The following is a 26,431-nucleotide window of genomic DNA, read 5'->3' as shown; positions in this document are numbered from 1 at the left end:
CTTCTATACTTAAAATTGTATATCCTTATATTTTCGTATTAATTGCTGTTTTAATTTCAATTGATTCCGTAATAATTCCAATTGTTGCAACTGTTCTTCTTTGTTGTAGTCAATTCCAGGCAAAAGTCTTACTTGAGCACGAGCAGCTTCAAAACGTTTCTGCAATTCTAAAATCTGTAAAAGGCAAAGGGATGTGTTTGTTAATAAGGTAATGCTTCATACTTTTTTATAAATACTGTTGTTATTTGACAATCATTATAGAAATATAGAATCCGCACATGATTTAAAAGACATGGGCTTGTTTTGTTGGTGCTAATGAAATTTTATTATATGTGATATATTGGGCTGTATCTTTTTCCTCACATTACAACTACATATTGAAGATGCGGAAAGGGTATACTGTAGCCTACACATTGGAATGAAAGGGTATGTCATGGGAAGAAGTATGAACAAGTCCAAATAATCCATATTGCAGTAGATTGATATGTCCATAGTACTCTCTACATTCGATAGTTCCTTATAAAACAATCTTAGGGATTAGAACAAGTGCATGGACTTATTTAAAGCACCCTTCAATTCGTAAAACTTTGGAATTCAGCAATACATAAGCGTGATGTATAAAGAGGGCTCCCACGCCCTACATACGTCTCGATTGGTACTTTTAGATAGTATTGCTAGGTAGTTATGGGAAAAAGTCTTACGTCATCGAGGATGTTGAGGATATTCCGTGAGTATGATTTTGAGCTACATTCGTGCATCGCTCTATTTCGGACCAACAGCTTTTGATAATCAGTCGAAGTCTTGAATGTTCCGGCAAAAGTGTCTGTCTTCCACATATGTCTTGGAGGAGGATTTTGCATCACGATATGAGGTCTGGAATGGCTTGCTAATGGTACTGCAGTCTTTTTTAGCTAACGACGATGAAACAACACTCAAATTTTTTACCAAATCGGAAACACATTCAAAGAACACTGTTTTGAATTGTCATTACACGTAAAGCATCTCCACGTAATCAAATTATTATAATAAATATACACACATACAAATACTTACCTTATGACTGCACTCTTGGGATTCACGTTGTTTTGCCGTATTATCCTTGGGGTCCTTTTCGACACTGTAAACAAACCATAGAATATGCAAATTATATAATCTATTTTATATTTTTCTATGTTATCGGCTCGACGAATATAAAACAACGCAAATTCTTTTGTTTAAAAGACGCAAACTCGATTCTTTGTTTTGTGTTTAGATGGATGTTACACATTGATGTGATTTTCCATTCAATTAAACATAAACAGCTATTTTTGTTTGTTTTTGTTAAGAACTATCACCAAAAAACATTCACTCACCAACGTATAATGTCGTAAATTGCGGGCAATATTTCAATGTCAAGACGAGTAGCTGTCAATGTTTCGTTTCCAGTTGTTTGTGTATTTGAATTTGTAGCACTTTGGATGAGACCATCGGCTGTTAAAATGGGTTTTTTATCAACTGGTTCACAATTTGGAGATAAATCCATAATAAATAAACCTAAATTTGTGAGGAATTGGCAAATAATTTCTTCAAGTTCCGAACTAGTTCAATAGAACGGTTCTCCAAAAAATAGCGGAACTTGTACACAAATGAACTCGCTGAATTGAACTATTCACTGATGTGAACGACTGAACTAGGCAACTCAACGTTGGGTTTTTAAGTAGAGTTGTATAGTTCATGAACGAACTAGTTCAATTGAACGATTCATTGAAAAGAGCGTATGAACTAGATCAGTAGATATAGTTCATTATAGTTCAATAGCTCACTGAGCGCAGACCGAAAGATCCACAAAGAACGATCAACGAACGAACGATTCACAATCTAGTTCAACATGTCATTCACATATGAATAAAGTGACGCCGTTTTCTGTGCTAAGTGATGCCTTGGTAATGTTATGAGTTTTGTTTATGTTTTTGATCAATGTGAAGTGCCAACCCCCATTGTAATAAAAGTAATTTCTACATAAAGAACATTGTTGACATAACACATCCCAATATATCGAATCCATTATCATTCAATTTGCCTTGTTTTGGTTAGAAAAAAGGAAAAAAAAAGAAACATATATAAAGTTTTTTGGAGTTATAATTTCTGCAAACACACAACATAAGATTTTTTGCCAGCCACTTAAATTCTAATTACAATTTTTTCCGAAGAACTTTTTTTTCTAAACTTAATACAAGCTTAATCTTTCTTTATGAATGGTATAAAATAATCTAAATGTAATATTTTTGTAGTTTAATTATACTATTCTAATGTTTGTTCCTATTTGGTGTATGTGTGTGTGTTTTCATCAAGCGAATGATAAGAGCCCGTGAACGATTCTGACCCGAATGATTGAACTAGATTGTGAACTATGAACTATATTACTGAACTAGTTCAGTTAAAAGAGCTGAGCTATTGAACTAGATCTCTCAAATGAACTAGATTGTACAACTCTATTTTTTACTACAAAAAGTAGCAAAGCATGGCAGAACTACCAGGTAGTGGTATCACACCAGCTGATCGAACATGAAAAGTCAAATCCCTTTATAAAAAAATTATTTTTGTTGTAATTTCCCCAACAACATAAAGAAAGTTTTGACATAACATATTCAAAATTTTACGATGCCACTACCTTGGTAATTGTGCCATGTAGCAAAGGAACTACTGGCACTCGCTATGTTTACATCAAACAAGTTGAACTAAAATGTCAAATATTAGCTTCGTTTAGGGATAGTTTACACTATATGTAAATGTCATATGACATGAAATTTTCCATTGCTAAATATTCACTAATATGTGGAATATTGGAGATTTTCCTTACGCCATTTATTCTGTGCATCCACCCCAACAAAAAAATAATAAAATTACGTCTCCACATTGACTCCGTGGGTAGATATGGAATGTTTTTATTTCGTGTCATATGACATTGATAAATAGTGTAAACTACCTCTTAAGAACTAAAGGGGTGTTTACACTACCTATGAATGTCATATGATATGTCAAATTTGCTAACTGCGAATGTTGTACACGTAGCAGAGAAGTGCGCAAGTAGCTGATTTTGACACTCATAAGCCACATGCTAAAAAACAAGCGTATGTGCGGCTTGCTACTCTAAAAAATAAATGCAAGTGTTGCTTGCCATTCTCAAAATATGTACGAGTGTGTCTAGCCACTCAAAAAATAAGTTATTTAAAAATGGATATTTTTTGACACTTGCGTATGCTTTGCTAAGTAGTTTTAAATACGCAATAACATTTTCTGTCTTATGTTTGGTTTACATTCGGCGTCTTTTCGTGATTTCGAAGGCGTTTCGTGATTTCGCGCGGAATCAAGCAAAAATTATCATGATTTCGCATACAAAAATGAAATCATCTCATTTCGTGATTTCAGCGAAATCAACATCGAAATCACAGTACACATGATATACAACCCTGTTTGTGACTGAAAAAGTACCAAAAGTTGCAACACTTTTCACGTCTCACAATAAACAAGGTAGATGGTCAATTGCTGCAACAAAAAATTTTAGTTTCAAAATTTTTAAACAATGTGAAAAAAATATTAGATTACTTTGTTACAATGCTATTTTTCATTGCGTTCTCGTACTTTTTTTAATGGTAATGTTAGAAAAAAGAGCGAAATGTCTAAAATTGCTTCCCCATACAAATTTCTTAAAAAATACGGGAACGAAAAAATGACGGAAATTGCAAAAACTGCAGCAAATCAACGTATCAGCTATCGTATTTAGATGATAATGAACATGTTGCTACTATGCCAAAATTGTATGGCAGAAAACAGGAGAAAAAAAAACATTGTTCCACAACATCCCATACGGGACAAGGGAGACTTCTCTCATATCAATGAGTGCACCCCGATTCATATTTAGCTCAGTGATATGGGACCTACTGTTTATCGCCGAGTCCGAACGGCGTGTCTTAAGACACCACTTTTGGAGAAGTTTTTCAAGGCTGAAATACTCAGGAAATGTCGCCAACATTACTGAGCGGAATTTTGCCACCGTTGAAAAATGTTTGATGTTGCCTGGCCGGGGAATCGAACCCCCGACCTTCTGCGTGCATACCATTGCACCACGGTGGCACCCAAACAGGAGAATAGGGTGTTATTCGGCGCTATTTTTGTTTAAAGAGAAGTGTAAGTCTTGCTAGACTTCGGAGTACGGGAACGGGTTCTATACACAATTAATACGATATATTGATAGTTTTACGATAATTTTCGAAATAAAGTTGTAAAGTTCTATATTGTCGTATATTTTTGATGTCTAATTCAATTTGCAACAACTTGTTTTGAAAATTCATGTTCGATCAGCTGCGCGTATGCATCTACCTTGATCATTGTGATATGTATGAAGTCAACAAAAAAATAAGTGTAAACACCGGGATGTATTTCAGGATTTCGTGAAATCCAGTGGATTTTAGAGCGCAAGTGTAAACTTGGCATTACTTTTTTGCTCATTGCACATCAAGTATTGTTTTCAACCCTTGTAATTCAACCGATTGTCTTATGTTCTCCGAGAGAGTGAGAGCAAAAATAATTTTCTGACACTGATTTTCAAACGTTAAAAGAACATGCAAAAGAACACATAACATTCCCAGCAAATAAAGAAAAGCATACACAAACGAAACAACAACAAATAAAATTACAATTGTTAATTTTTTGTAGTGTTGTGTGTGTGATTCTACTTGATAAGCCAATTGCAAACTATCTACGATTGCGAGTTTTGTATACAGTGCAAAATACGATGGACACTTGTTTTACTTATTACGCACAAACAACGGTCTTGATGCGTCGTAAGTATTTTTTGTGGTGGTGGAAAAAATACCGAGTGCAAGAAAACACACGCATTAAAAAAACAAAAGGCCCAAAAAACTTGTGCGTGCTTAATTGGCTTACGGGGGCAAGTAACTCATTGATGATCTCTGACACGTAGTGTGACCACTATGAAAATTTTCATCTATCAAAATGATGTGGCAACTTATATGTACCTTAGGGTTATGACTTTTTGACATTTTTCCTCAAAAATGATTTCCTGTAGCAGAGATGAATGAACTTTTGCCTATTAATCACTATGCTATCGTTTATTCCATTGAAATATAAAAAAAGTTCACGCACAAATCGATTTTAAAAAAATAATTTTTTGAAAAAATATAAGAAATGAAAAAATTTTTTTTTTTCAAAAAATTATTTTTTTTGCTCGAATGAATAAATAAAAGCCTACTAATAACTATAATAACGTTTATTTCATTGAAATATTAAAAAAGTCGTGAAAAAGGTCACTTTGAAAAAATTTTAAATTTTTTGTTTTTTGTTAAAAAATTATATTTTTGAATAAAAGCGTTTACGACATTTTTTAAATTCTCAGAATTGAAGAAAAATAGTGAGAAATAAATTTTATGTCATTTTAATTATCTCATGTGGCTCTAAAGTTTATTTTCAATTATATATCTGTTTTCAGTGACTTCAAAAAATAGTCCATAATTTTGATAACTTCAAATTTTAAAATCATTTTGTGCGTGAGGTTTTTTCACCGAATCACCTTATAATTAAAATTTTATGTAATCTTATGGCAAAACTCATCACGGATATGAGGTTGTAAAAAAGTCATAACCATAATGTACATTTTTCACTTAGGGAGCGCTCTACTCGGCCATGTATTTTCGTATGCAGTTGAGAAATTAATTGTTAGAAGAAAACGATTTTACCAAAAAATGAAGGAAATAGTTAAAGAAAACGAAAATGTGAGTGCGATTAAAGTTTTTAACAATATAAATTGTGTTATTTGCGCGATTTATATTTTGTGGTCATATGAAATTGTATGCTAGTGTGAACGCAAAAACTAAAAGTGGAATGGACTTTGACAAACATAATGGGTACTTTACACGATATGTTTTTTACATATGAGTTGTCACTTTGCATATACATTTTGTATGGGAGAAGTGACAACTCATATGTAAAAAACATATCGTGTAAAGTACCCATAAAGGATGTCGAATGGATAAAAGAAGTGACAGCTCATATGACATTGATAGATAGTGTAAACACCCTTTAAAAAGTTTTTACACATTTAACACATTTTGCACATTTTTGCCCAAAATGGGTTCCCGTAAACCAAAAAAGTTTCAAAAGTTTCACTTCTCTTTGAATCAAAATGGCGCTGAGCCGGTGAACGCTAGAACGAAAAGACAGCTGTAGTGCGATTCTCTAACTCATGTTTTGAGTTACCGACAAAAATCGGTAACATTAAAACGCAAAATTATGAATGAAAAGTTCAAATAAAAGTTGACAACACTGTTGATGTCGGTAGAACTTTAGTCGGTGGTCAGACTAGCACGATTTCAATATGGCGACGTCAAGTTTATAGGCGAGGGGTATGAAGTAGTGAAACCCATGTACACGGTTTACTGTGTTTGTGGTGTTGCCTCTTCTTGTTTTTCGTATCGATAAAACTGAAGTTGGCTGCAAGTTTTTTTCTCCCATTTTCTTTCATTTCATTTTCTCATTTTAGCAAACGTTTGAAGTGAAAATAAATCGTTTAAAGGTTGAAATAAATGAAAAAGGGAAAATTTTACGAGCAACGTTAAAAAAACACAAAAATATAAATTAAATTAAATAAATTAACAAAAATATAAATTGAACAAAAACATTGGATACCAGAAACAAAACCAGAGTGAAAAACTAAAATATAAGCATATGTAATGTAAAGAAAATAAGGATGACTTCTAAATGGAGAAAAGAAATGGTTGAACAACTTATAGTTTCTGTTCAGCAGTACCCCTGTTTATACAATGCTCGGTCACCGGACTATATCGATCGGATAAAAAAAATTCAGTGTTTGGCGAATGATTCTAGAGGACCTGCGAGTATCGGATCCTTTGCTAAATGTGGAGGAAGTTAAAAGCAAATGGAGGAACCTGCGGATTCAATTTATGAAAGAACAGCGGAGATTATCGAGCTCGAAGAAAAGTGGAGCTGGGGTCTCAGACATTTATATTCCTAAGATATAGTATTACGACCAATTGCAATTTCTGGTGCCTCACATTGCTATGAGGTCTAGCAAAGACAACATAGAGGTAGGTAATCCGGTAATAAGTTATTCTATATTTTCATATTGTTTCTATGTTTTACATTTTTAGGATATGAATGCAGAAAATGAATCTGTGTGTTCCGTGGAAGAGAGTGACATTAGCCAAATACAATGTTCAAATAATACGTCCTGTGATGACATAGATGATAACAATGGCCAGGGTCCTTCCAGAAAAAGGTCACGAAATGACAATGATGCCGAAAAACATGACGCACTAAGGGAAAGTCAGGTAAGACATTCATATCTCATCACCCTTTATAAACATATTAACATGTTCTCGCATTTTAGAAATTCAACGCCCTGCGGAATGAAGTCTACAACAACAATAATGAAAATTATTCAAAAAAGAAACAAATTGTAAGTTTTGCTCTGTTTTGTATATTAAGTTATAACAGCATTCTTTTTTCTTTTTTATACTACAGAAAGATTTCAGAAACGACTTAAAGGATGTGAAAAACATGATCACCGGAAGAAAAGAACTTAAGTTTGCCTGGTTAGGAAACCTAGTAGCAGCGCAAATGGAAAATATAGATCCCGAAAATCAAAACGATGCCGCTTGGCAAATCCAATGTCTAATGCGGAAACTAACAAGACCATCTAAACGAGCATGCTCTTCATCATCCAAAAATATTTTGGATCTTTCTATGCAAGGTATATTTGAGGAGGAAGGCAGCATTGAATATGAGAACATCATTGAAGAGGTAGAAATCCTTGGAGAAGAAGACATCATTGAAGATGAAGACATGCCTTATTTTAATTAGGTAACATACATATATTTTTTAAAAATTATTCATATGCTAATAACTTTTATTTTCTACCATTTCAGAATAAAGGCCAATTTTTAAAGAAGAAGTCAAGCTTAAATTAGTTATTAATGATTTTTTCCAACGGAAACTGCAAAGTGACTCGACGTTGTCTTGATAGATATAATGCCCGAAGACATATGTCGATGTTTGGCTATACTAATATCAATATTAAAGTTTTGAAATAGATATCTTATGGTACGTTTACATTTACAAATCCATTGGATAATAATTGCCAATTCCATTTTACTAATGTTTGGTTTACATTTATGAAATCCACTTGATTTCAACTGACAATTCCATTGCGCAAATGAAATCGAATGGAGTTTTCATTTGACGTATAGCCAAAGGTATTGACAGTTGAAATCCACATGATTTCGTAAATGTAAACCAGCTATAAAACTTATTTAAAATTCAGTGAATTTCATTTGACGTATACATAATTTAATTGACAATTAAAATCCACTGGATTTGTAAATGTAAACATAATTTTAGAAAGCTTCGAGAAAAACATTCAACGGTGTCAACGACAATGCCAAAAAGATGTAGTTTCCGTAAAGTCCATTGATATATTATTCCGTGAAGTACCTATGTTGTGTTCCTAATTGGTATAAAATGCCAAATTATTATTTTTTGTATTGTTCGCCTCTTTATATTATTGTTACGAATGTAACTGATAGGTTTAAGTTAGTTTAGTCATGGTTTAATAAGAAAGGTTAGCCAAAGCTTTATGTCAATTTAAATTTTTTCATTCGAGTATTCCTAAAACTTCAAAACGATATACACAAACTGTGTATGTGTGTGTGGTGTTTGAATAATATGCCAAACAATTTTAAAAACAATCGAATTCAATGATTTTTAAAATTATTTTTGGAACATTTGTATGGAAATAATTCGTAAGGTTATCATTGAAACAAACATTTTATCATATCCACAACTTTGTTATGCGGAGAAACATTGGTCCTTCATTCATTTTTCGCGATTTTTATAAAATGCTCAAAATTGGTGTTGTAAACAAACTCACTTGTTGCTTAATTTTGAAGTTTTATGAATTCATGAAAAACAAGGGTTCTATAGATTTTTTTCATTTAAATCTACCTCTTTACTTATACCATGAGTTTAGTTTAATTTCCGTTAATTTAAAAATTTGAATTGTAACGTAAAGTTTTATTACGCAGTTACTTTATTTAAGCAACAACAATTATCATGTAGAATTATCTTCATTATTCTAGATGTTCTTTACCTTTCATTAATGTGCTTTTATTTTGTTTGCCATAGTCATGTAATTATTGTTTAGTTTGTCACTTCTTTTCTTACATTTATTTGTTGTTGTAGTTACGTCATTGATCATCCCCCATGTATGTATGTGAGTATGGTTGTTCGCTTAGTGCGAATGTGCGTCTGTGTGTTCGTTGTACAGATTCGAGGTGTTGCCATATGCTCTAGATATTTCTCGAACAGGGAGACTTTGGGATATAAATTCGGGGGAACTGGCAATGACGAGTAGTTGTGTTTTAAGCGTTGAACTGAACAGATCGGTTAAAGAATAGCTGCGTGCTAACTAGAGACTTGCTGTGTGCTTAGTAATTAAAGCCGGTTACGAATAAGTGTAATAAAGTAAATAAAGCATTGTAGAAACGTAATCTAAAACGAACCCTGTTTTATTTGGTACAAATCGTATCGGGGAATAAAACAACGTCTACACGGAGATTAGTTAAATCTAATTCCGTAACAATTGGTGTCAGCAGTGAGATTACGATCATCCTACAATGAAGTTTAAGGATCTACGAGTGGAAGACTTGAAGAAGGAGCTAAGTAAGTTGGAGTTGTGTTCTACTGGCAACAAGGCCGAACTACAAAAACGCTTGTTGGAAGAGTTCGAGCGCCGTGGAATGAACATCGATGAATATGAGTTCGACGGTAAAGCCTTCGGCACATACGGTCCGTTGTGCGACGTGTTGTGCGTTGAAAACAACAACCACATGAAAAATGTGTAAGTGATGCCAAGTTTGTTATTGAAGTTTTCATGTGGTTGTTGTAACGCAACGCTGAACGCGCCGTATGTGCCGAGGGCTTAAGGAGGAAGTCGAGTTATCGGCAAAGGGCGAATCCAGCGTTGAGGAAGTTTCGTCGGTAGCTGCCAGGGGTGACGATTTGAAATCAATGCTGGCTATGATGATGCTGGAAATGAATAAGAAAAATGAAGAAACTTCCAGACTTATGGCGGAAATGAAATCTGACAACTGTAAGATGTTAGAAGAGATGTCTAGAAAGAATGAAGAAACTTCTAGACTTATGATGGAAATGAAAGCAGAAAATTGCAGAATGGTTGAAGAAAATTCCAGAAAGAGTGAAGAATATTCCAGAAAATTGGAGGAAAGATTTGCCAAATTCGACGACAAATTAGAGGAAAAGTTAGAAGAGAACTCTAGAAAAATCACCGAAAACTTAATGGCAGAGAATTCTAGGATGTTTGAAGAAAATTCAAGAAACTTAAAAGAGGAGTTAGAAGTAAATTCGAGAACAATTAACGAGAAACTCGAGAACATCACTATGGTGATTGAAAAGAGAGTAGAGAACGTGGAGGTACAAATTAAAGAGTTAGATAAAAAGATTCTGTCTGTTGACGAGAAATTTCTGGCCCATGATGAGAAATTTGTGAACCTTGAGAAGAAAATGTCGGAACTGGAAATTAAAGGCGGTCCAGTGAGAGCTATCCATAACGCGTTAAAAATTAAGCCTCCAGTGTTCGACGGCTCTACCTCTTTCAATGTGTTCAAATTACAGTTCGAGACAGTGGCTGCTAGAGATTCTTGGAACGACAACGAAAAGGCGGTATCACTCCTTATGGCATTGAAGGGTGATGCTGCTGACGTATTACAGAGTATTCCCGCCGCTTCTAGAAACAGCTATGGAGATATAATGGCTGCTCTTGAACGTAAGTACGGTAGTGAACACAAGCAAGAGATCTACCGAATGGAACTGAGGGGAAGTGTCCAGAAGCCATTTGCAAGTGGTATTCGTGATCCAGAGATAAAATTTGCGACGTATGCGACACCAATGGGAACATTTGCAGAAACCGTGTCACTTGCCCTGGCCCAAGAAACCGCGAAGATGCTGGTGAAACCTAAAGCTTACAACGTGCGGAGGCTGCAAGTTGAGGACAACAATTCCCAGACCGTTGTCGACCTGCTGAAAGATGCACTGATGCGTGTGAAACGAGGGGCTGCTAGAACGAAAAAGACTTGTTATAACTGTCGTAAAGCTGGACACATTGCACGAGAATGCATATTGGAACGACCAAGGTCCAGATCCACCTCACCGCCTTCAAAAAGCGACGACCAACCGGTGGCCAAGAATCTGGAAAGAGAGATATCAGGTGAATCAAATAAAATGAATTCCGTCGATCACGAGGCGCCGCTGGCAGAGGATGAAAACGATGGTCCCACAATTTATATAGCCATAGTCCAGCAGAAGAACCACAACTTAACGGTGAAAGGCTTCGTCAATGGTGTATTGCGTACCTTGACATTGGACACCGGTGCAACAAAGTCCATTATTAGACCGGATTTGGTAAAAGGGAAGGTATTGCCGTTAAATGGAGTCAAATTGCGGACGGCCACAGGCGAGACTACAACGGTGCATGGAAAGGCCTACCAAAGGCTGAGCATGGGTAGAAAATCTGTAAATTTCGATTTTGTAGTGGCCGATATTATGGACGAAGTTATACTTGGCGTAGACTTCATGATTGCCTTCGATATAAACCTGGACATAAAGCACCGTGTGATGACTTGGTCCAATGTGGAAATACCGATTAATGTGGGCTACAAAGAGAAGAAAAGCATGTGTCGCCCTAGCGCAGAATCTGACGAAATCGCTGTAGATGTCCGTACGCTGAAGGTGGAAGCCGCCGAAAAATGGCCCGTAGGAAAGTGGAAAAATCTCGCAACGAGGAGGAAAAAGCGAAGATGTACGTCGAGGAAAGGTCCATGGGAAAGCGGCCGTACAGCAAGGAAGGACAAGTCTGATAAAGACCAGGTGGCACTTAGGAAGGTGACGACAAAGAAAGAAGGTATAACGTCACGATTCCTGGAGAGAAGGCAACGTCGTCCAGAAGAGCAAAAGACCAAAGCTGACGCAGTAAAGGGGACATCTAAATCGGTTGCCACCACTACGGAACGAGAATTGCGTCTAGTCAAGAGGAACAGGCTTAAGCGGGAGGCAGTGTTATCAATGCCCATACCACCGAGAGGGAACTGTGCCTATTCGGGACGAACAGGCTTAAGCGGGAGGCAATGTTACGAATGTAACTGATAGGTTTAAGTTAGTTTAGTTTAATTTCCGTTAATTTAAAAATTTGAATTGTAACGTAAAGTTTTATTACGCAGTTACTTTATTTAAGCAACAACAATTATCATGTAGAATTATCTTCATTATTCTAGATGTTCTTTACCTTTCATTAATGTGCTTTTATTTTGTTTGCCATAGTCATGTAATTATTGTTTAGTTTGTCACTTCTTTTCTTACATTTATTTGTTGTGTAGTTACGTCATTGATCATCCCCCATGTATGTATGTGAGTATGGTTGTTCGCTTAGTGCGAATGTGCGTCTGTGTGTTCGTTGTACAGATTCGAGGTGTTGCCATATGCTCTAGATATTTCTCGAACAGGGAGACTTTGGGATATAAATGCAGGGGAACTGGCAATGACGAGTAGTTGTGTTTTAAGCGTTGAACTGAACAGATCGGTTAAAGAATAGCTGCGTGCTAACTAGAGACTTGCTGTGTGCTTAGTAATTAAAGTCGGTTACGAATAAGTGTAATAAAGTAAATAAAGCATTGTAGAAACGTAATCTAAAACGAACCCTGTTTTATTTGGTACAAATCGTATCGGGGAATAAAACAACGTCTACACGGAGATTAGTTAAATCTAATTCCGTAACATTATTTTTTAAGTCATATATGAATATAATAATTTAACTAGAGGAGCTATGAATGTATGTATATAAAAATATAGATATATACTAAATGTGTGATCGATCACCTGGAATGAAATTAAAATTAACAGGGAGTATTTTTTAATTTAAACAGGAATTTTTGTCCAAATTACTTAAAGAAGTATTGAAATAAAACAAATGCTTGTAATAAATTTACATATATGTGTGTCATTATTTTTAAGGAGTAAATTGTTGCCATTGTTAGACAGTTTGTAAAACGCTTTTCCGCTTGGTTTACATTTCCATACGTCAAATGAAATCTTCATTCGATTTCATTTGAGATTTAAGCAATGGAATTGGCAGTTGAAATCGAGTGGATTTCGGAAATGTAAACTAATACTATGTTTACATTTACGAAATCCACTCGATTTCAACTGTCAATTTCTTTGCGTATACGTCAAATGAAAACTCATCTGAAATCCATTGGATTTCATTTGACGTTTGAGCTATGGAATTGACAGTTGAAATCGAGTGGATTTCGTAAATGTAAACCAAGCATAAGCTTTAGAGCAATTTTACTCTTGCACTTAAAACAGGTGTTTTGGGAATTTACGTCATTTATTTGACAGATAATCTAGATAATCTATGGAATTCTGTAGTTAGGATAAGGTATTGGTTGCTTATTTTGTATGTGAAAATACCTGAGAAGGAAACCAATTTCATCAAAAAAATTAGGAAATATTTTCATGTTTTTTTCAGCATAATTGCTACTGATATTTTCATGCTATTAAACGTAGACATTTCATTTCTTTGGTGACCCATAGTGAAATTTGACGAAGAATATTTTTGTCTCTGACATCATCTATCTAATGCTAAGTTTACATTTACGAAATCCTCTCGATTTCAACTGTCAATTCCATAGCTCAAACGTCAAATGAAATCTCATCTGGATTTCATTTGACGTTTAGCCTATGAATTTGACAGTTGAAATCGAGTGGATTTCGTAAATGTAAACCAAGCATAAAATTATGTTTTGTGGGACAATTTTGAATAAACTCAGATGAAGTCCGACATTAACCCTAAAACTTCCTGTACCAATATAATGCACTTACCATTCCAACTAAATTACCACAAAATATTTCTATATTCTGTATGCATGCACAGCATGTCTTTTTATTTTAATCATAGTTATTCATGTTAAACGCATAGTGATAATCCTATATTATTGATAATAATTAATACAAATAATTAAGTATTCAGAACGTTGTTTCAGCTGTACATGTATATTCAATATTGGACATCTTCAAGCAAAATTTCATCCACAGATCTGTAAAAAATGTAATATAATATATATTTCTCGATGTAGGCAATTAAAATAATAATTATAAATTATAGCTTACCATTGCAACCAATCAAGCTTGCCTTCATTGTTGAAATATTCCATAAATGTTTGCCGTACAGATTCGGCTTCACCTCTCCGTGGATTGTAGTATGTACTTTCCACGTTTTCTGAGTTATTCGGAATATTCGATGATTGGGTTAAATTTGATATTTATCCTTCATCGTGTTGTAGTAAAAAATTGTGGAGTGCAACACATGCGAGGGTTATTTTTTCAACCTTCCCTACACTTAGCTGAATTGGCGCCAAAAATACTCGAAATTTGTTGGACAACATTCCAAAAGAGTGTTCCACAACATGACGAGCTCTGGATATCCTTGCATTGAATACCTGTTTTTCCCTTGTATTCGAATGGAAAGGATATGGATTCGTCAGGTGCATCTGCAGCGGGAAGGCATTATCCCCAACCACAACATACGGAAGAATGTGACCGTTGCCAACTACTGAATCATGCGGCAGACCTCTTTCATCCATTAGAACTGTGCTTAAGTGGCTTTGGAGATACACTCCCGCATCGTTGTTGCGACCATTGCAGCCAACATCCACAAAAATAAATTTGCAATTAGCATCGACTAATGCCAATACCACTATGTTATTCGTCCCCTTATAATTATGAAAAAAGGCTCCATCCTTCCGCAATGGACGAAAAGTTATGTGTTTGCCATCCAAAGCCCCAATACAATTGGGGAATTGCTATTTGACAGCAAATTCTTTGGATATAGCATCCCATTCTGAGGGACAATTGGGGAACTAGAACAAAAAATATAAACTGTTACTCATGCTGCCACCTTACTTTTTCCAACATGTTTAAATTTATACATTACCTTTAAATATGTGCCCTTCAGTCGTTTCCAAAGTGCTTCGCAAACTTGTGGAACGATTGTACATATAGATGCCTTTGACACTCTGCTTTGGTAGTCAATGCTTCGAAAGCTCTCTCCTGCAAAATATAGACATTTAATGACAATATAATTAATTGTTCATTGAAATCTTAATTTACAACATACTAGTGGCAAGAAATCTCAATGTTATAGCTAAATTCTGGGCTGGATCAATGGCTTCCCTCATTATAGTGTTGCAGCCGGAAATATCATTATGTATGAGGTTCAAAAGGCAATCAAATTGACTTTTTGACATCCTCAAATAATTACAAAATGACCTTTCATCATGTACTAACAGCTCTTTGGTCACAAACGCAAAAGATCCACGTTGTGATCTGCCTTCTCTCCATGGTTTTATCCAATACTTTCTTCTTTTAACAGTAGTAGGCAGATACGTGGCATTATGGCATAAATCAATTAGGCCTATATAACAAATGATCAAATAGAAGACCTGTTAGTTAATTATAATGAACTATAATTTCCTACAAAACAACCACGGTGGTCCAGTTGTCGCAAAAGATCTACACAACAACCTACACCTCATTATACGAGCTCCTAAATCTACTGAACTTATTGCAGAAGCTTAATGTACTGTTACATATTCCTCATGGTAAAATAATTAAAGGTAGTCGCATCTCAAAAATGTATGTAAATGCAACTCTGTATATCTGTACTTTACCGTGTCAAATACAAATCAAAACAAAGATTATATGACATTTAATAACAAAAACAAAATATTGTTTATTTGTTTTTGAAATACCGACAATAAAAATTGTTAATCCAAACATTTAAAAAAAGAGAACAAAATATATTTGTGCACCATTTGGAGAAAGCTTGTACATGCGTGTGACCCTTTAAATACATTTGTGATTTAATTTTGGAATATCCTTTACGATGTTTAATAGGCCTGTGTATGTATGTTGATGTCTGTTTCGAATATGAAATCATTAAAAACCGTGTTTCTCGTTCATAGGACCAATTTGCAGAACATTTGGAATAATCCAGAGCAGAAGAAAAAGATCCAGTTTTGCGGTTTAAACCGGAATTTAAGACTGGTCAGAACATGTACACAAGGTCTTGCAATGTTTGTTATGACTTGCAGCTGGTCACAAGATTCCATTTATTTTCATGATAGCTCCGCCGTTTTATATTGACCAATAATTTAAAAATATATGAAGATTAAATGAAAAATCTAAATCAATAGTTTTTTTTAATGTTTTATTGAAACAAAACAAAGTTGAGTTTCTATAAAGATAAACCTTTAGACAATAATCTAACCCATGGTACAATGAATCTACCATGAATCTAACCAAGAACTTTGCATGTATCTTATGTGCAGAATGCATATATAATGTTGAAAAGATTCATATCCATCAAATTTTTTTTCTAGCTACTGCGGCTACTGTGAGATTCTAGTGAATAGAATATTGTTTGTCCATAATCAGCTCAAAGACAATAATGTTGCGAGGTTCATATTTCTTCCGAATAGAGGCTTGATGAGCAACAGCAACGATTCGTAATATGAATTTGTAAATCCAAATAATAGGCACAAAGCGAGGACCGAGCACGAACGTTCTTCATATTGGCGTTATCCAAAAAGCTGATTTTCAAATCAAATTTTCATTTCAGTTTAAATAACTGATGTATTTACATTTGTATATATGTATGTGTGTATGTGTACTACAAATATTTGTCAGAATACGTTTGACAATGAACGTACTTCAAATTCAAAATATGAAAAAAATTTGTATCAGCTGTTAGCACGGGGTTACCTTTTATCATTCTACCATGCATATTCCTATATCAAGATTAATAGGGTCATATGAATCAGAAGACCGAACATGCTATACATTTACAAATAGATTATATCAAACAAAACAATCCAATATTACTCACCAATTAAAATTCTCTCGTCTGCGTCCGCAGCAACAGCTTCCTGGAATAACTCCATAAGTTCATTAATTATTATTAATTTCGCCCTTTCGTCCATTTTTATACAATAATGTTTGCTTTTTTCAATTAATTTTTCAGTTTTTGTTTATTTTGGTTGGTTTTTGGTAATTTTGTTTCTATTTTCGTCTTCATAAACGCGAATGGTAAAATAAAGAGGACATGCAAAAATATTAAATTTTACGTTAACGTGTGTGGACACTAACGAAATTTAAAAAGAAATTTTAACGAAATTTGTTTCAAGAGACCTTGCTAGTCTGACCATCGACTTACAGCTTCGTTCCATGGTACAATAATACAGGTAAAAGCAAGTCCCAGCGGATTAAATTCACCCGTAGTACTAGTGTCAAAATGTATATGACGCTTTGTCATTGTTTGTCATTGTGTATTCTTTTTTTTTTGTTTTCAAATAAAAATAAATCATCCACATACAGTTTGAAATTAAAAATAAAAAAGGAATAGAAACGAAGGACAAAGGTGCTTATTTCAACATTTTATTAGATCCACATCGCAGACGTGACTGGGAAGGAAAGGATTTCAAGAAGATTGATTGTATATGTTGGGATCACTTTTTACAAGAGGATACGAGAAGAGTAGGAAAAAAATGGAAGCTGGTGCCACATGCAGAACCATTTGTTGTGCATTATCCGAATGTTGTGACAATGGAATGGTAATTAATTACATGTATTTAAGAATTGAAAATGTATGTAATATGTATTTTGTTCAGTTCCACAGATATACAGTAATTTCTGGTTACCTGCATTATTCATAGCTGCATTTTGACGTTACCTGACCAAAAATCTGTTTATTGGCAACTATTCTCTACATTCCGTTCAATAAATTATGTTTTAGTGCACATTCAATAGCTGCATTTTCGGCATAGCTGCATCAACATTTTGGTGATTTTACTTCAATTTGGTTGTAAAATTTACATATATCTGCACAAGAAAAAATTTTAAATTTTTTTGCGAACTCAAAACAAGGATAAAATTCAACCACTCTGATTTTGCACTGATAAGAAGTGTGCAAAACATATACAACACAAGAAAAGATAATAAATTGTAAAAAATTTTAACGTTTTCTCTGCCGAACTTGAAATGTCTCTCACTTTATTATTTCAACATTGCTTATAGCTGCACATCATATGCACGTAAGTAATATTGAAGATATCGGCCTTGTTGGGCAGGTAAGAGAATTTAAGCTTCCTGCATTTTGGGGATTGCTGCACAAGAAGTCGTGCAATTTTTATTGTGCAGGTAAGCAAAAAATACTGTAAATATTGCATTCCATTCCACATCCGTTCAAGAACTTTGTGAGGAAAAGGAAATAGATATACAACAGGAGAAAGTCAGTCATACATAAATACTTCATATTATGTATTCACCTCAGCCCTAAATTAACAAATAAAAAAATCATTATAATGAAATGTTATGGTAACAAATGGTTTTCATGGGACTCCCGTGTCCAACATATATACATACATACATGGTATAAGTAAAGAGGTAGATTTAAATGAAAAAAATCTATAGAACCCTTGTTTTTCATGAATTCATAAAACTTCAAAATTAAGCAACAAGTGAGTTTGTTTACAACACCAATTTTGAGCATTTTATAAAAATCGCGAAAAATGAATGAAGGACCAATGTTTCTCCGCATAACAAAGTTGTGGATATGATAAAATGTTTGTTTCAATGATAACCTTACGAATTATTTCCATACAAATGTTCCAAAAATAATTTTAAAAATCATTGAATTCGATTGTTTTTAAAATTGTTTGGCATATTATTCAAACACCACACACACATACACAGTTTGTGTATATCGTTTTGAAGTTTTAGGAATACTCGAATGAAAAAATTTAAATTGACATAAAGCTTTGGCTAACCTTTCTTATTAAACCATGCATACATATATTTGTTCTCAGAACATCCCAAAAGGAAAAGGGAGACTTTTCTCATATCACTGAATGTAAGCCAATTTATATTTGGGGGTTATCATGAATGAAATTTCCCCGTGAGTTTTGTTTTTCCGCCGTTGCAACTTAAGGGAGAAAGTGAAAAAATTCACGGGGAATTGCCGTTCATGATAACCTCCATTAGCTCAATGACATGGAAACTATTTTTTTATCGTCGCTCCTGTAGAGAAGTTTTTCATGGCTGAAATAATCTGGAAATGAAAACCAAAATCACTCTGAGGAGATTTGCCGCTGGCAAAATTCAGATGTTCTGGTTAGGAATTGAGCCGAAGACCTCCTGAGTCCAAGGCGGGACTGCTTACAACTGCACCACGGTAGCTCCCATGGCTAGTACACAATAAACGAACACAAACATCTAATTTCACAGTTTTACTACAGCTTTGCACGTCATATTCACTCGACAGACATAATAGCCACACGGACAGCTAAAATAAAGCTCACTCTGAATGTATTGGTGGATGGAGCCCTGGATCTCATTACCAATTGGGTGCAAGCGTTGATAGTAAGGTGCAGAAAAGACCGCCGTACTCTTTCAAAGCAATTGGTTTTGATGACCTCATTCTAAGATCCAACAACAACACAGGGCAGTAACATGAAGTGCACTTTATTTCTTTTTGATACAAGTTTTCATTTAGTATTTGGAATTAAATCAATTAGAATACTCAAAATTCAACCACGAAAATCTTGTCCGTTGCGATATAAATAACCCCTTCTTGGCTTTGTTTTGTCATCCTTCGTCGCTCTTTCTTCATAATTCCATCTGAAAAATAATCAGTTATTATTGATTTTAAATATTTTATTAAGACAAATACATACCGCTAAAACTTTTTGTTAAGATGAAATGTAGTTGAAACGTTAAAATTGAAAATCTAACGTTTTTTCTTCAACTCTTTTTAATTAAAAACCCATGACATTTTTTCAAAACAATATTTATGAACCTTCAAAATGTGTTTATATATTTTTATATTTGTTTACATTTTTGCCAATATGGCTCTGACACTAGTACTACGTACAACAACAAATTTCTATGTGGTTGTTGTATCAATTGTTGTACTCGAATTATACTCGAATATCAAATTCTTCGGAATCTTTAAAACTTTCTTTTAATTGGTACTGAGAGTCATTAATAGATGATCTCCTTTCTAAATTGTTGCTTGTAATTTTGTTTTTTTTTTTTGGCATAAAAACACAATGTACTAGCCGGTATATTATTATCGTGTGAAAGCTTTCTAAAGCTGTCCCCCGTTATTTCTCTTATTTTAATGAGTTTTAAAATTTTTTGCTTATCTTGTTTTTTATATGTGGTGTGTGGGAGGTTGTGCCTTTTGATTATAGATTGGATTAAGGAGCGTGGCATGTTGAACCGTTTTGCAAGTCCTCTTTGCGAATATTTGGTCGTTTTAATGATTTCTATTACAGCTTGTACTGCTGCCTCCTTTTGCCCTTCTATTCTATAATTAGGGTCTGTGGTGCCTGAAAATGAAAATATATAACATAAAAAAAAATAAAATAAAATAAAAAATAAATAAAATAATAAAAAAAAACAAGTAAGAACGGCATTAAGTTCGGCCGGGCCGAACTTGTTATACCCTCCACCACAAATTGTATTGAAGTAAAATGGAATAATTAGTTTCCTTTCGTGTATGAAGAAGACAATACTAAATTTCAGCAATTTCGGTAAAACAATGTGAGGCACCGTTCTATGGGGGCTATTTCAAAACCTCGATCTATACCGACAAATTTCTGACGGAAAGTTTTTAGACTCAAAGAAGACTAAATACCAAATTTCCGATATTTCAGTAAGATAATGTGGCTAAAACTTAAAAAATACCGAAAATCAAGAAGTACGCTTCTATGGGGATATAGGTCCACGTCCTATACTGATAATACTCTTCTGGAATATTTTATAACTCTTGGAAGACGAAATAACGAATTTCAGCCATTTCGGTTGAATATTGATCTTTAGTATTACTAAAATCGGGAGGTACCGTTCTATGGGGGCTATATCGAAACGTGGACCTATACCGACGAATTTTAGTCAGAAATGGGGCAATATGAAAGCGTGGAGCTGTACAGACATATTTCTGGCGAACAGTTTTGAAGACTAAATACTAAATTTCAGCCATTTTGGTGGAATATTGAAGACACAACCTTCAAAATACGAAAAATCGGGAAGTACCTTTCCATGGGGGCTATATAAAGGCGTGAACCTATACCGACACAACGAAGTCTAAATACCAAATTTCAGCCATTTCGGTGGAAAAAATACCGAAATTCATGAGATACCGTTCTATGGGGGCTATATGAAGATATGGACCGATACCGACAAAATTCTGGGAGAAAGTTTTATACCCCCAAAAAAGACTACGTATACCGACAAATTTAAGAGGGAAGTTTGAGTACCCCCAACAAAGTCTAAATACCAAATTTCAGCCATTTCGGTGGAATATTAGGCCACAACGTTCAAAATGCCGAAAATCGGGAGGTACGGTTCTATGGGGGCTATATCAAAACGTGGACCGATATATCCCATTTTCAATACCAACCATCCTGCAAGTAATAAAAACTTCTGTACCAAATTTTGACTCTCTATCTTTAAAATTGCGAGCTGTATCTTGATTTCAACAGACAGACAGACGGACGGACTGACAGACGGACATGGTCAAATCGACATAGAATTTTATGCTGATCAATAATATATATACTTTATAGGGTCTCCGACGAATATTTCGATGTGTTACAAACGGAATGACAAATTTAATTATACCCTCCATATGGTGGAGGGTATAATAACAAAAATGAAATTAAACAAGTAAGCATAGACTATAGTCGGACGGGCTGACCATGTAACCTACCGTCTTGGACATTGAATGTCCAGGTTCGATTCCCAGGCCTGACCACATCAAATTTTCAACGGTGGAAAAATACCACTTTGTAATGTTGGCGATATTTCCTGAGTATTTCAGCCATGAAAAACGTCTCTACGCCGTTCGGACTCGGCGATAAAAACTAGGTAACATATCAATAACTTAATATGAATCCATTGATATAAGAGAAGCCTCCCTTGTCCCTCCCTTGGACCATTATTTCAGGAAGTATAGACTTACCCCGGAGAAATTGTAACAGATCCGAAAAAATTCAAATGGATCCGATACGAGTCCTCAAACTGCGCTTTTTACAAATTTTATGTGGGAGGATATAGTCCATATTCCAACCTGATACATAACTGGATGAAATAATACGATGTGCAAAGTTTGGACCAATCATAGTTGAGAGTTATCTTGCGGATTTTCCATTTTATTTACGTTTCTTGTTTGTTTTTTAGGGTTTATTGGAGCTTTTTTGTCATAATTTCAGGAAGTATGGACTTGCTATTGCAATTGTACCAACGTAAATGGGACAATCGGCTGAAAAAATATTCGAAACGATTCGAGAGGATTCTGAAATTTCACTTTTCCGAATTTTGTGTGGGACGTACCCGAAGGTGTGGACCGATGCAGCCTTACCCGATCTATCGATCGATTGCTCACTTCGCCAGTTATCGTGCGTACAAATTTTCCGAACCTTTTCGAACTTTTGTGGGGGAGGTACCGGAAGGAGTGGACCGATATAGCCCATCTTCGAACTTAAACTAAGTTTGGGTAAAATATTACTAAGGCCAAATGTTGGACCGATTTCCAGATCCGTTCTAGAGTTATCTTGCGCTCCAACCACCTCACACAGTGTCATAGGGGATTTTTGCAGCTTTCATGCTATTTTCTCAGGAAGTATGGACTTGCCCCTTATGAAACTTGTACCGTCGTATGGGGGGCAATGAATACAAGTTGCTAAATCGACTCCAAATTGTCTGAAACACGTTTCGTTCAAACATACGTGGGGTCTAAAACCATTATTTCGATGAGACACATCTTTGGTGGGATTTTTAAATCCTGAGGTATAAAATAGTTGGCGAGGGGACCCCATGCTGCAATATTTGTATAAAAATCCAAATTGACAACTGAACTGAAAATTTCTCTGTGATGATAGAGACAATTTGTAGCATGGGAGCAAATTGTGGTTCTCTACACAAAACACATTTGCTCTGTTCCAGAACCTGCAAGAAGCTACTATTTTTTACTACGATAACATTTTTTCCTTTATGTTATCGGAAAAAATAGTAAAAATTAGTAGATTCTTGCAGTTCTGGAACAGACCAATTATATATCAGACAGTAGGTGCGTTATCTAGCAGACACATTATTGCAATTTGCATCAGGGGAAAGGTCAGTAGTTATTATTCCATATGTAGGCTATTTTGCCGGTATATGCCCTCCAGGAATTAAAAATATGGACCAAAATTAAAATTTGTATATTTTACATACAAAATTAATGGTGTATGTCAACCGCTAAATAATATCAGATCATCATGCAAAATTATAGGAATTTTCTTCAACCTAAACTCTTACCTCGTGCAAAATTTCGTGACTATTGAGCTATAATTGCGACCTTTGGCGGGTTTATGATTACACTACGAACAAAAAAGTGGATATATTAGGCTGTAACTCTGTTATCTGATCACGTACATCAACATAATTGACATCAATTAAATGGTCAAGAGATCGTCTTCCAAACATAACTAACGAGGGAGAAATGTGTCTTTCGGGAACAAACATATAAGCTGTATATTAAAAATTTTCATAATTTTCACACAAAAGTTGTGGTCCATTTAACCCTCTAAATATTATCTTATCGCCATCTGAAATTGCAAGCATCTTCATTGTCATATACTCTTACCCTATTTAAAATTTCGCGTTGATCGGACTATTATTGCGACCTACAGAGCCGCTACAAAATTGAATAAATAATATATTTTTGGTCCATTTCAGCCGCTACATATTGCACGATCATCACCAATTAAAATAGCGATCTATTCTGATGTGAAACCGACCTCCATACCAAATTTCGTGACGATCGGTCCATAATTGCGGCCACACATCTCAAAATCGCTTTATCTCGCCGAGATATGAAGATTGGTATACCACATTGGGGGTCTCCGACGAATATTTCGCGGCGTTACATGAATTTTTACCAAAACAAACTTATAATACCCTTTCCACATAGTGGTGTAGGGTATAAAAAATGAAAAAAAAAATACGGCTAAATATTGACTTTTTAAAACAAATCGTGGCAATATCTCTGAAACCAATTCGAATCTTGTTTGTACCTCTGAATCAAACTTGAAGATAAGAACATGAAGAAAATATTTGGAGATATAATCCTCTCGAAAAACTGCACTTATTGCCTCTAAGTGCATAGCATATCAAAAATTTCCGTAATTTTGTATATTTCGCACCATATCTCGACAACTTTTGAATTTTTCTTTGGCTTTTCTTTGGAAAAAAAAAATCGGCGGGAATGTAATGTACAAATCTTCAGAACATTACATTACAATGAAGATATACAAAAAAATGATAATGTATAACTTCGTTTTCTTAAAAAAACAACCTAACAACAAAGAACTTAAATTTTTTTTATTCTTATGGCATTTTCTAGTGGAATAAACCAGACATGACCAAAAAGAGAACGGAGAAAATTCAAAATATTGGCAACTTATAACAGTGTGTTAGTAAGTTTAGTAAGTTTGTATTCACGCAAGCTATAAAACAATAACAAATCAAAACATTTGTTCTCTTTTGTACGCTCTTTCTGTGCATTCGGGTCGTGTGTGTGTAAATTGCCGAAAATCATCGACACCGCCGCGCCAAAGAAGAACACATTTGGAATAAACAGTAGTAAACTTCGTTCGGTATAATAAGTTCGTTCGGTATAATTTTTTGAAAAAGTTTTAAAATTTGAATTCGTTGTTGTTTGTATAGTACTTAAAAAATGAATGTCGGAGTAAAATATTTATTTTTTCTTTTATATTGTTCTGTAAAATTTAAGTTTGTGGTAATTTTGTGTGATTTAAAAAAAACCCTGGCCGAAAATCATTATGAAAAATCAAGGCCAGGTTTTTCGGAAAATCTAGACTGTGCAATGTCGACGACTATAATTACAAAATATTTATATTTATAAATTTTTAGGAAGATGTCATCATAGAAGCATGGGAACGAAAGCAGATGGATTACTGTGATGTGGCAAGAGGAATTGCTGTTGTTGATTCGTACACTGTGCCCCAAAGGAAAGTAGTAATGACAAAATTACTACTATCTATGAGGGGTTATGATCTAGATATGGTAATTTTGGAAACTAAAACACCGCCAGTACCGGTGGTTCTTAGTTGGTATCCGAGAAGATTAATGGGATTCGCGGAGTCGACAACTAGGAAATTGTCTTCATACTTCGCTTACAATGGCAACATTCACACAGACATAAAAAAATGTGTCCTTATATCTATATTAATAAAAGAGTAAAGTGATTGACTGACTGACTGACTGACTGATTGATTCATCAACGCCCAAACGAAACGGCTGAAGCTAGAATCCTGAAATTTTGGGTGTGGATCACTCTTGGTCCGAAGGGGTCAGATAAGGCTGGGTTTTTGGAAATTCGAACCGGAAGGGTACGAAAAGTACTAAAAGGTACTAAATATGGTACCGTTTGTATTTGGCGAACCGGTATAGCTAGAACTTTGAAATTTGGAATGAAGGTTACTGATGGAGTGTAGGAAAGATGCACTAAAGGGTTTTTAGAAATTCGAACTATAAGTGTACGAAAAGTACTAAAGTGTACTAAATTTGGTGCCAATTCGTTCTTTGTGAACGGATAAAGGTTATAGGTTGAAATTTGGTGTGAGAATCAAGGTTAAAAGGTACAGTTGACATAAGGAGGTGGTTTAGGAAAAGTGTACACATGTGTACGAAAAGTACTAAATGGTACTAAATTTGGTACAATAATGATTTGTGCGAACGGATAGAGCTGGAATCCTGCATTTTTGAATTAAGGCTACTGTTGGAGAGTAGAATGGACGTAGTTTTGAAAATTCGTATATATGGGTACAAAAAGTACTAAATGGTACTAAATTTGGTACACTTATGATTTGGGTGAACGGATAGAGTTGGAATCCTGAAATTTTGAACTAAGGCTACTGTTGGAGAGTAAAATGGACGTAGTTTTGAAAATTCGTACTTATGGGCAAGAAAAGTACTAAATGGTACTAAATTTGGTACAATTTGGATATAGGTTGAACGGATAGACCTGGAATCCTGACATTTTTGAATTAAGGCTACAGTTGGAGGGTAGCATGGAAGTAGTTTTGAAAATTCGTACTTATGGGTACGAAAAGTACTAAATTGTACTAAATTTGGTACAATTACGATTTGGGCGAACGGATGGAACTGGAATCCTGAAATTTTGAATTAAGGCTACTGTTGGAAAGTATAATGGACGTAG

At 34.7% G+C, this 26,431-nt stretch overlaps 2 protein-coding genes across 2 annotated transcripts; one reads left to right on the top strand and one right to left on the bottom strand.

The window, feature by feature from the left end:
• Positions 1 to 9: 9 nt before the first annotated feature.
• On the bottom strand, positions 10 to 24,468 carry MED9 (mediator complex subunit 9). The gene is made up of 4 exons (XM_073991100.1): positions 24,465 to 24,468; positions 1,353 to 1,557; positions 1,054 to 1,117; positions 10 to 174 (listed from the first exon to the last, which is right to left on the bottom strand). Exons 2-4 carry the CDS (start codon positions 1,520 to 1,522, stop codon positions 10 to 12), a joined length of 399 nt encoding a protein of 132 aa, XP_073847201.1. The 5' UTR covers positions 1,523 to 1,557; positions 24,465 to 24,468.
• Positions 4,554 to 9,570, top strand: LOC141404968 (uncharacterized). The gene is made up of 6 exons (XM_073988844.1): positions 4,554 to 4,823; positions 6,539 to 7,103; positions 7,167 to 7,346; positions 7,406 to 7,474; positions 7,540 to 7,878; positions 7,944 to 9,570. Exons 2-5 carry the CDS (start codon positions 7,077 to 7,079, stop codon positions 7,876 to 7,878), a joined length of 615 nt encoding a protein of 204 aa, XP_073844945.1. The 5' UTR covers positions 4,554 to 4,823; positions 6,539 to 7,076; the 3' UTR covers positions 7,944 to 9,570.
• Positions 24,469 to 26,431: the final 1,963 nt, after the last annotated feature.

Source organism: Musca autumnalis, unplaced genomic scaffold (assembly GCF_047663935.1).
Source record: "Musca autumnalis isolate F117 unplaced genomic scaffold, ASM4766393v1 scaffold_5, whole genome shotgun sequence".
Lineage (NCBI taxonomy): Eukaryota > Metazoa > Arthropoda > Insecta > Diptera > Muscidae > Musca > Musca autumnalis.
Note: the sequence above shows the minus strand (reverse complement) of the source record. Positions and strands in the feature narration are given on the sequence as shown.

Coding starts and splice junctions, on each gene's coding strand:
- MED9 (XM_073991100.1), bottom strand. CDS start 1,522: ATGGATTTATCTCCAAATTGTGAACCAGTTGATAAAAAACCCATTTTA. Junction 1,118..1,352: donor ATTTACGACATTATACGTTG/GTGAGTGAATGT, acceptor GTTTGTTTACAG/TGTCGAAAAGGACCCCAAGG. Junction 175..1,053: donor CCCAAGAGTGCAGTCATAAG/GTAAGTATTTGT, acceptor TGCCTTTTACAG/ATTTTAGAATTGCAGAAACG.
- LOC141404968 (XM_073988844.1), top strand. CDS start 7,077: ATGAGGTCTAGCAAAGACAACATAGAG. Junction 7,104..7,166: donor CTAGCAAAGACAACATAGAG/GTAGGTAATCCG, acceptor TTACATTTTTAG/GATATGAATGCAGAAAATGA. Junction 7,347..7,405: donor ACGCACTAAGGGAAAGTCAG/GTAAGACATTCA, acceptor CTCGCATTTTAG/AAATTCAACGCCCTGCGGAA.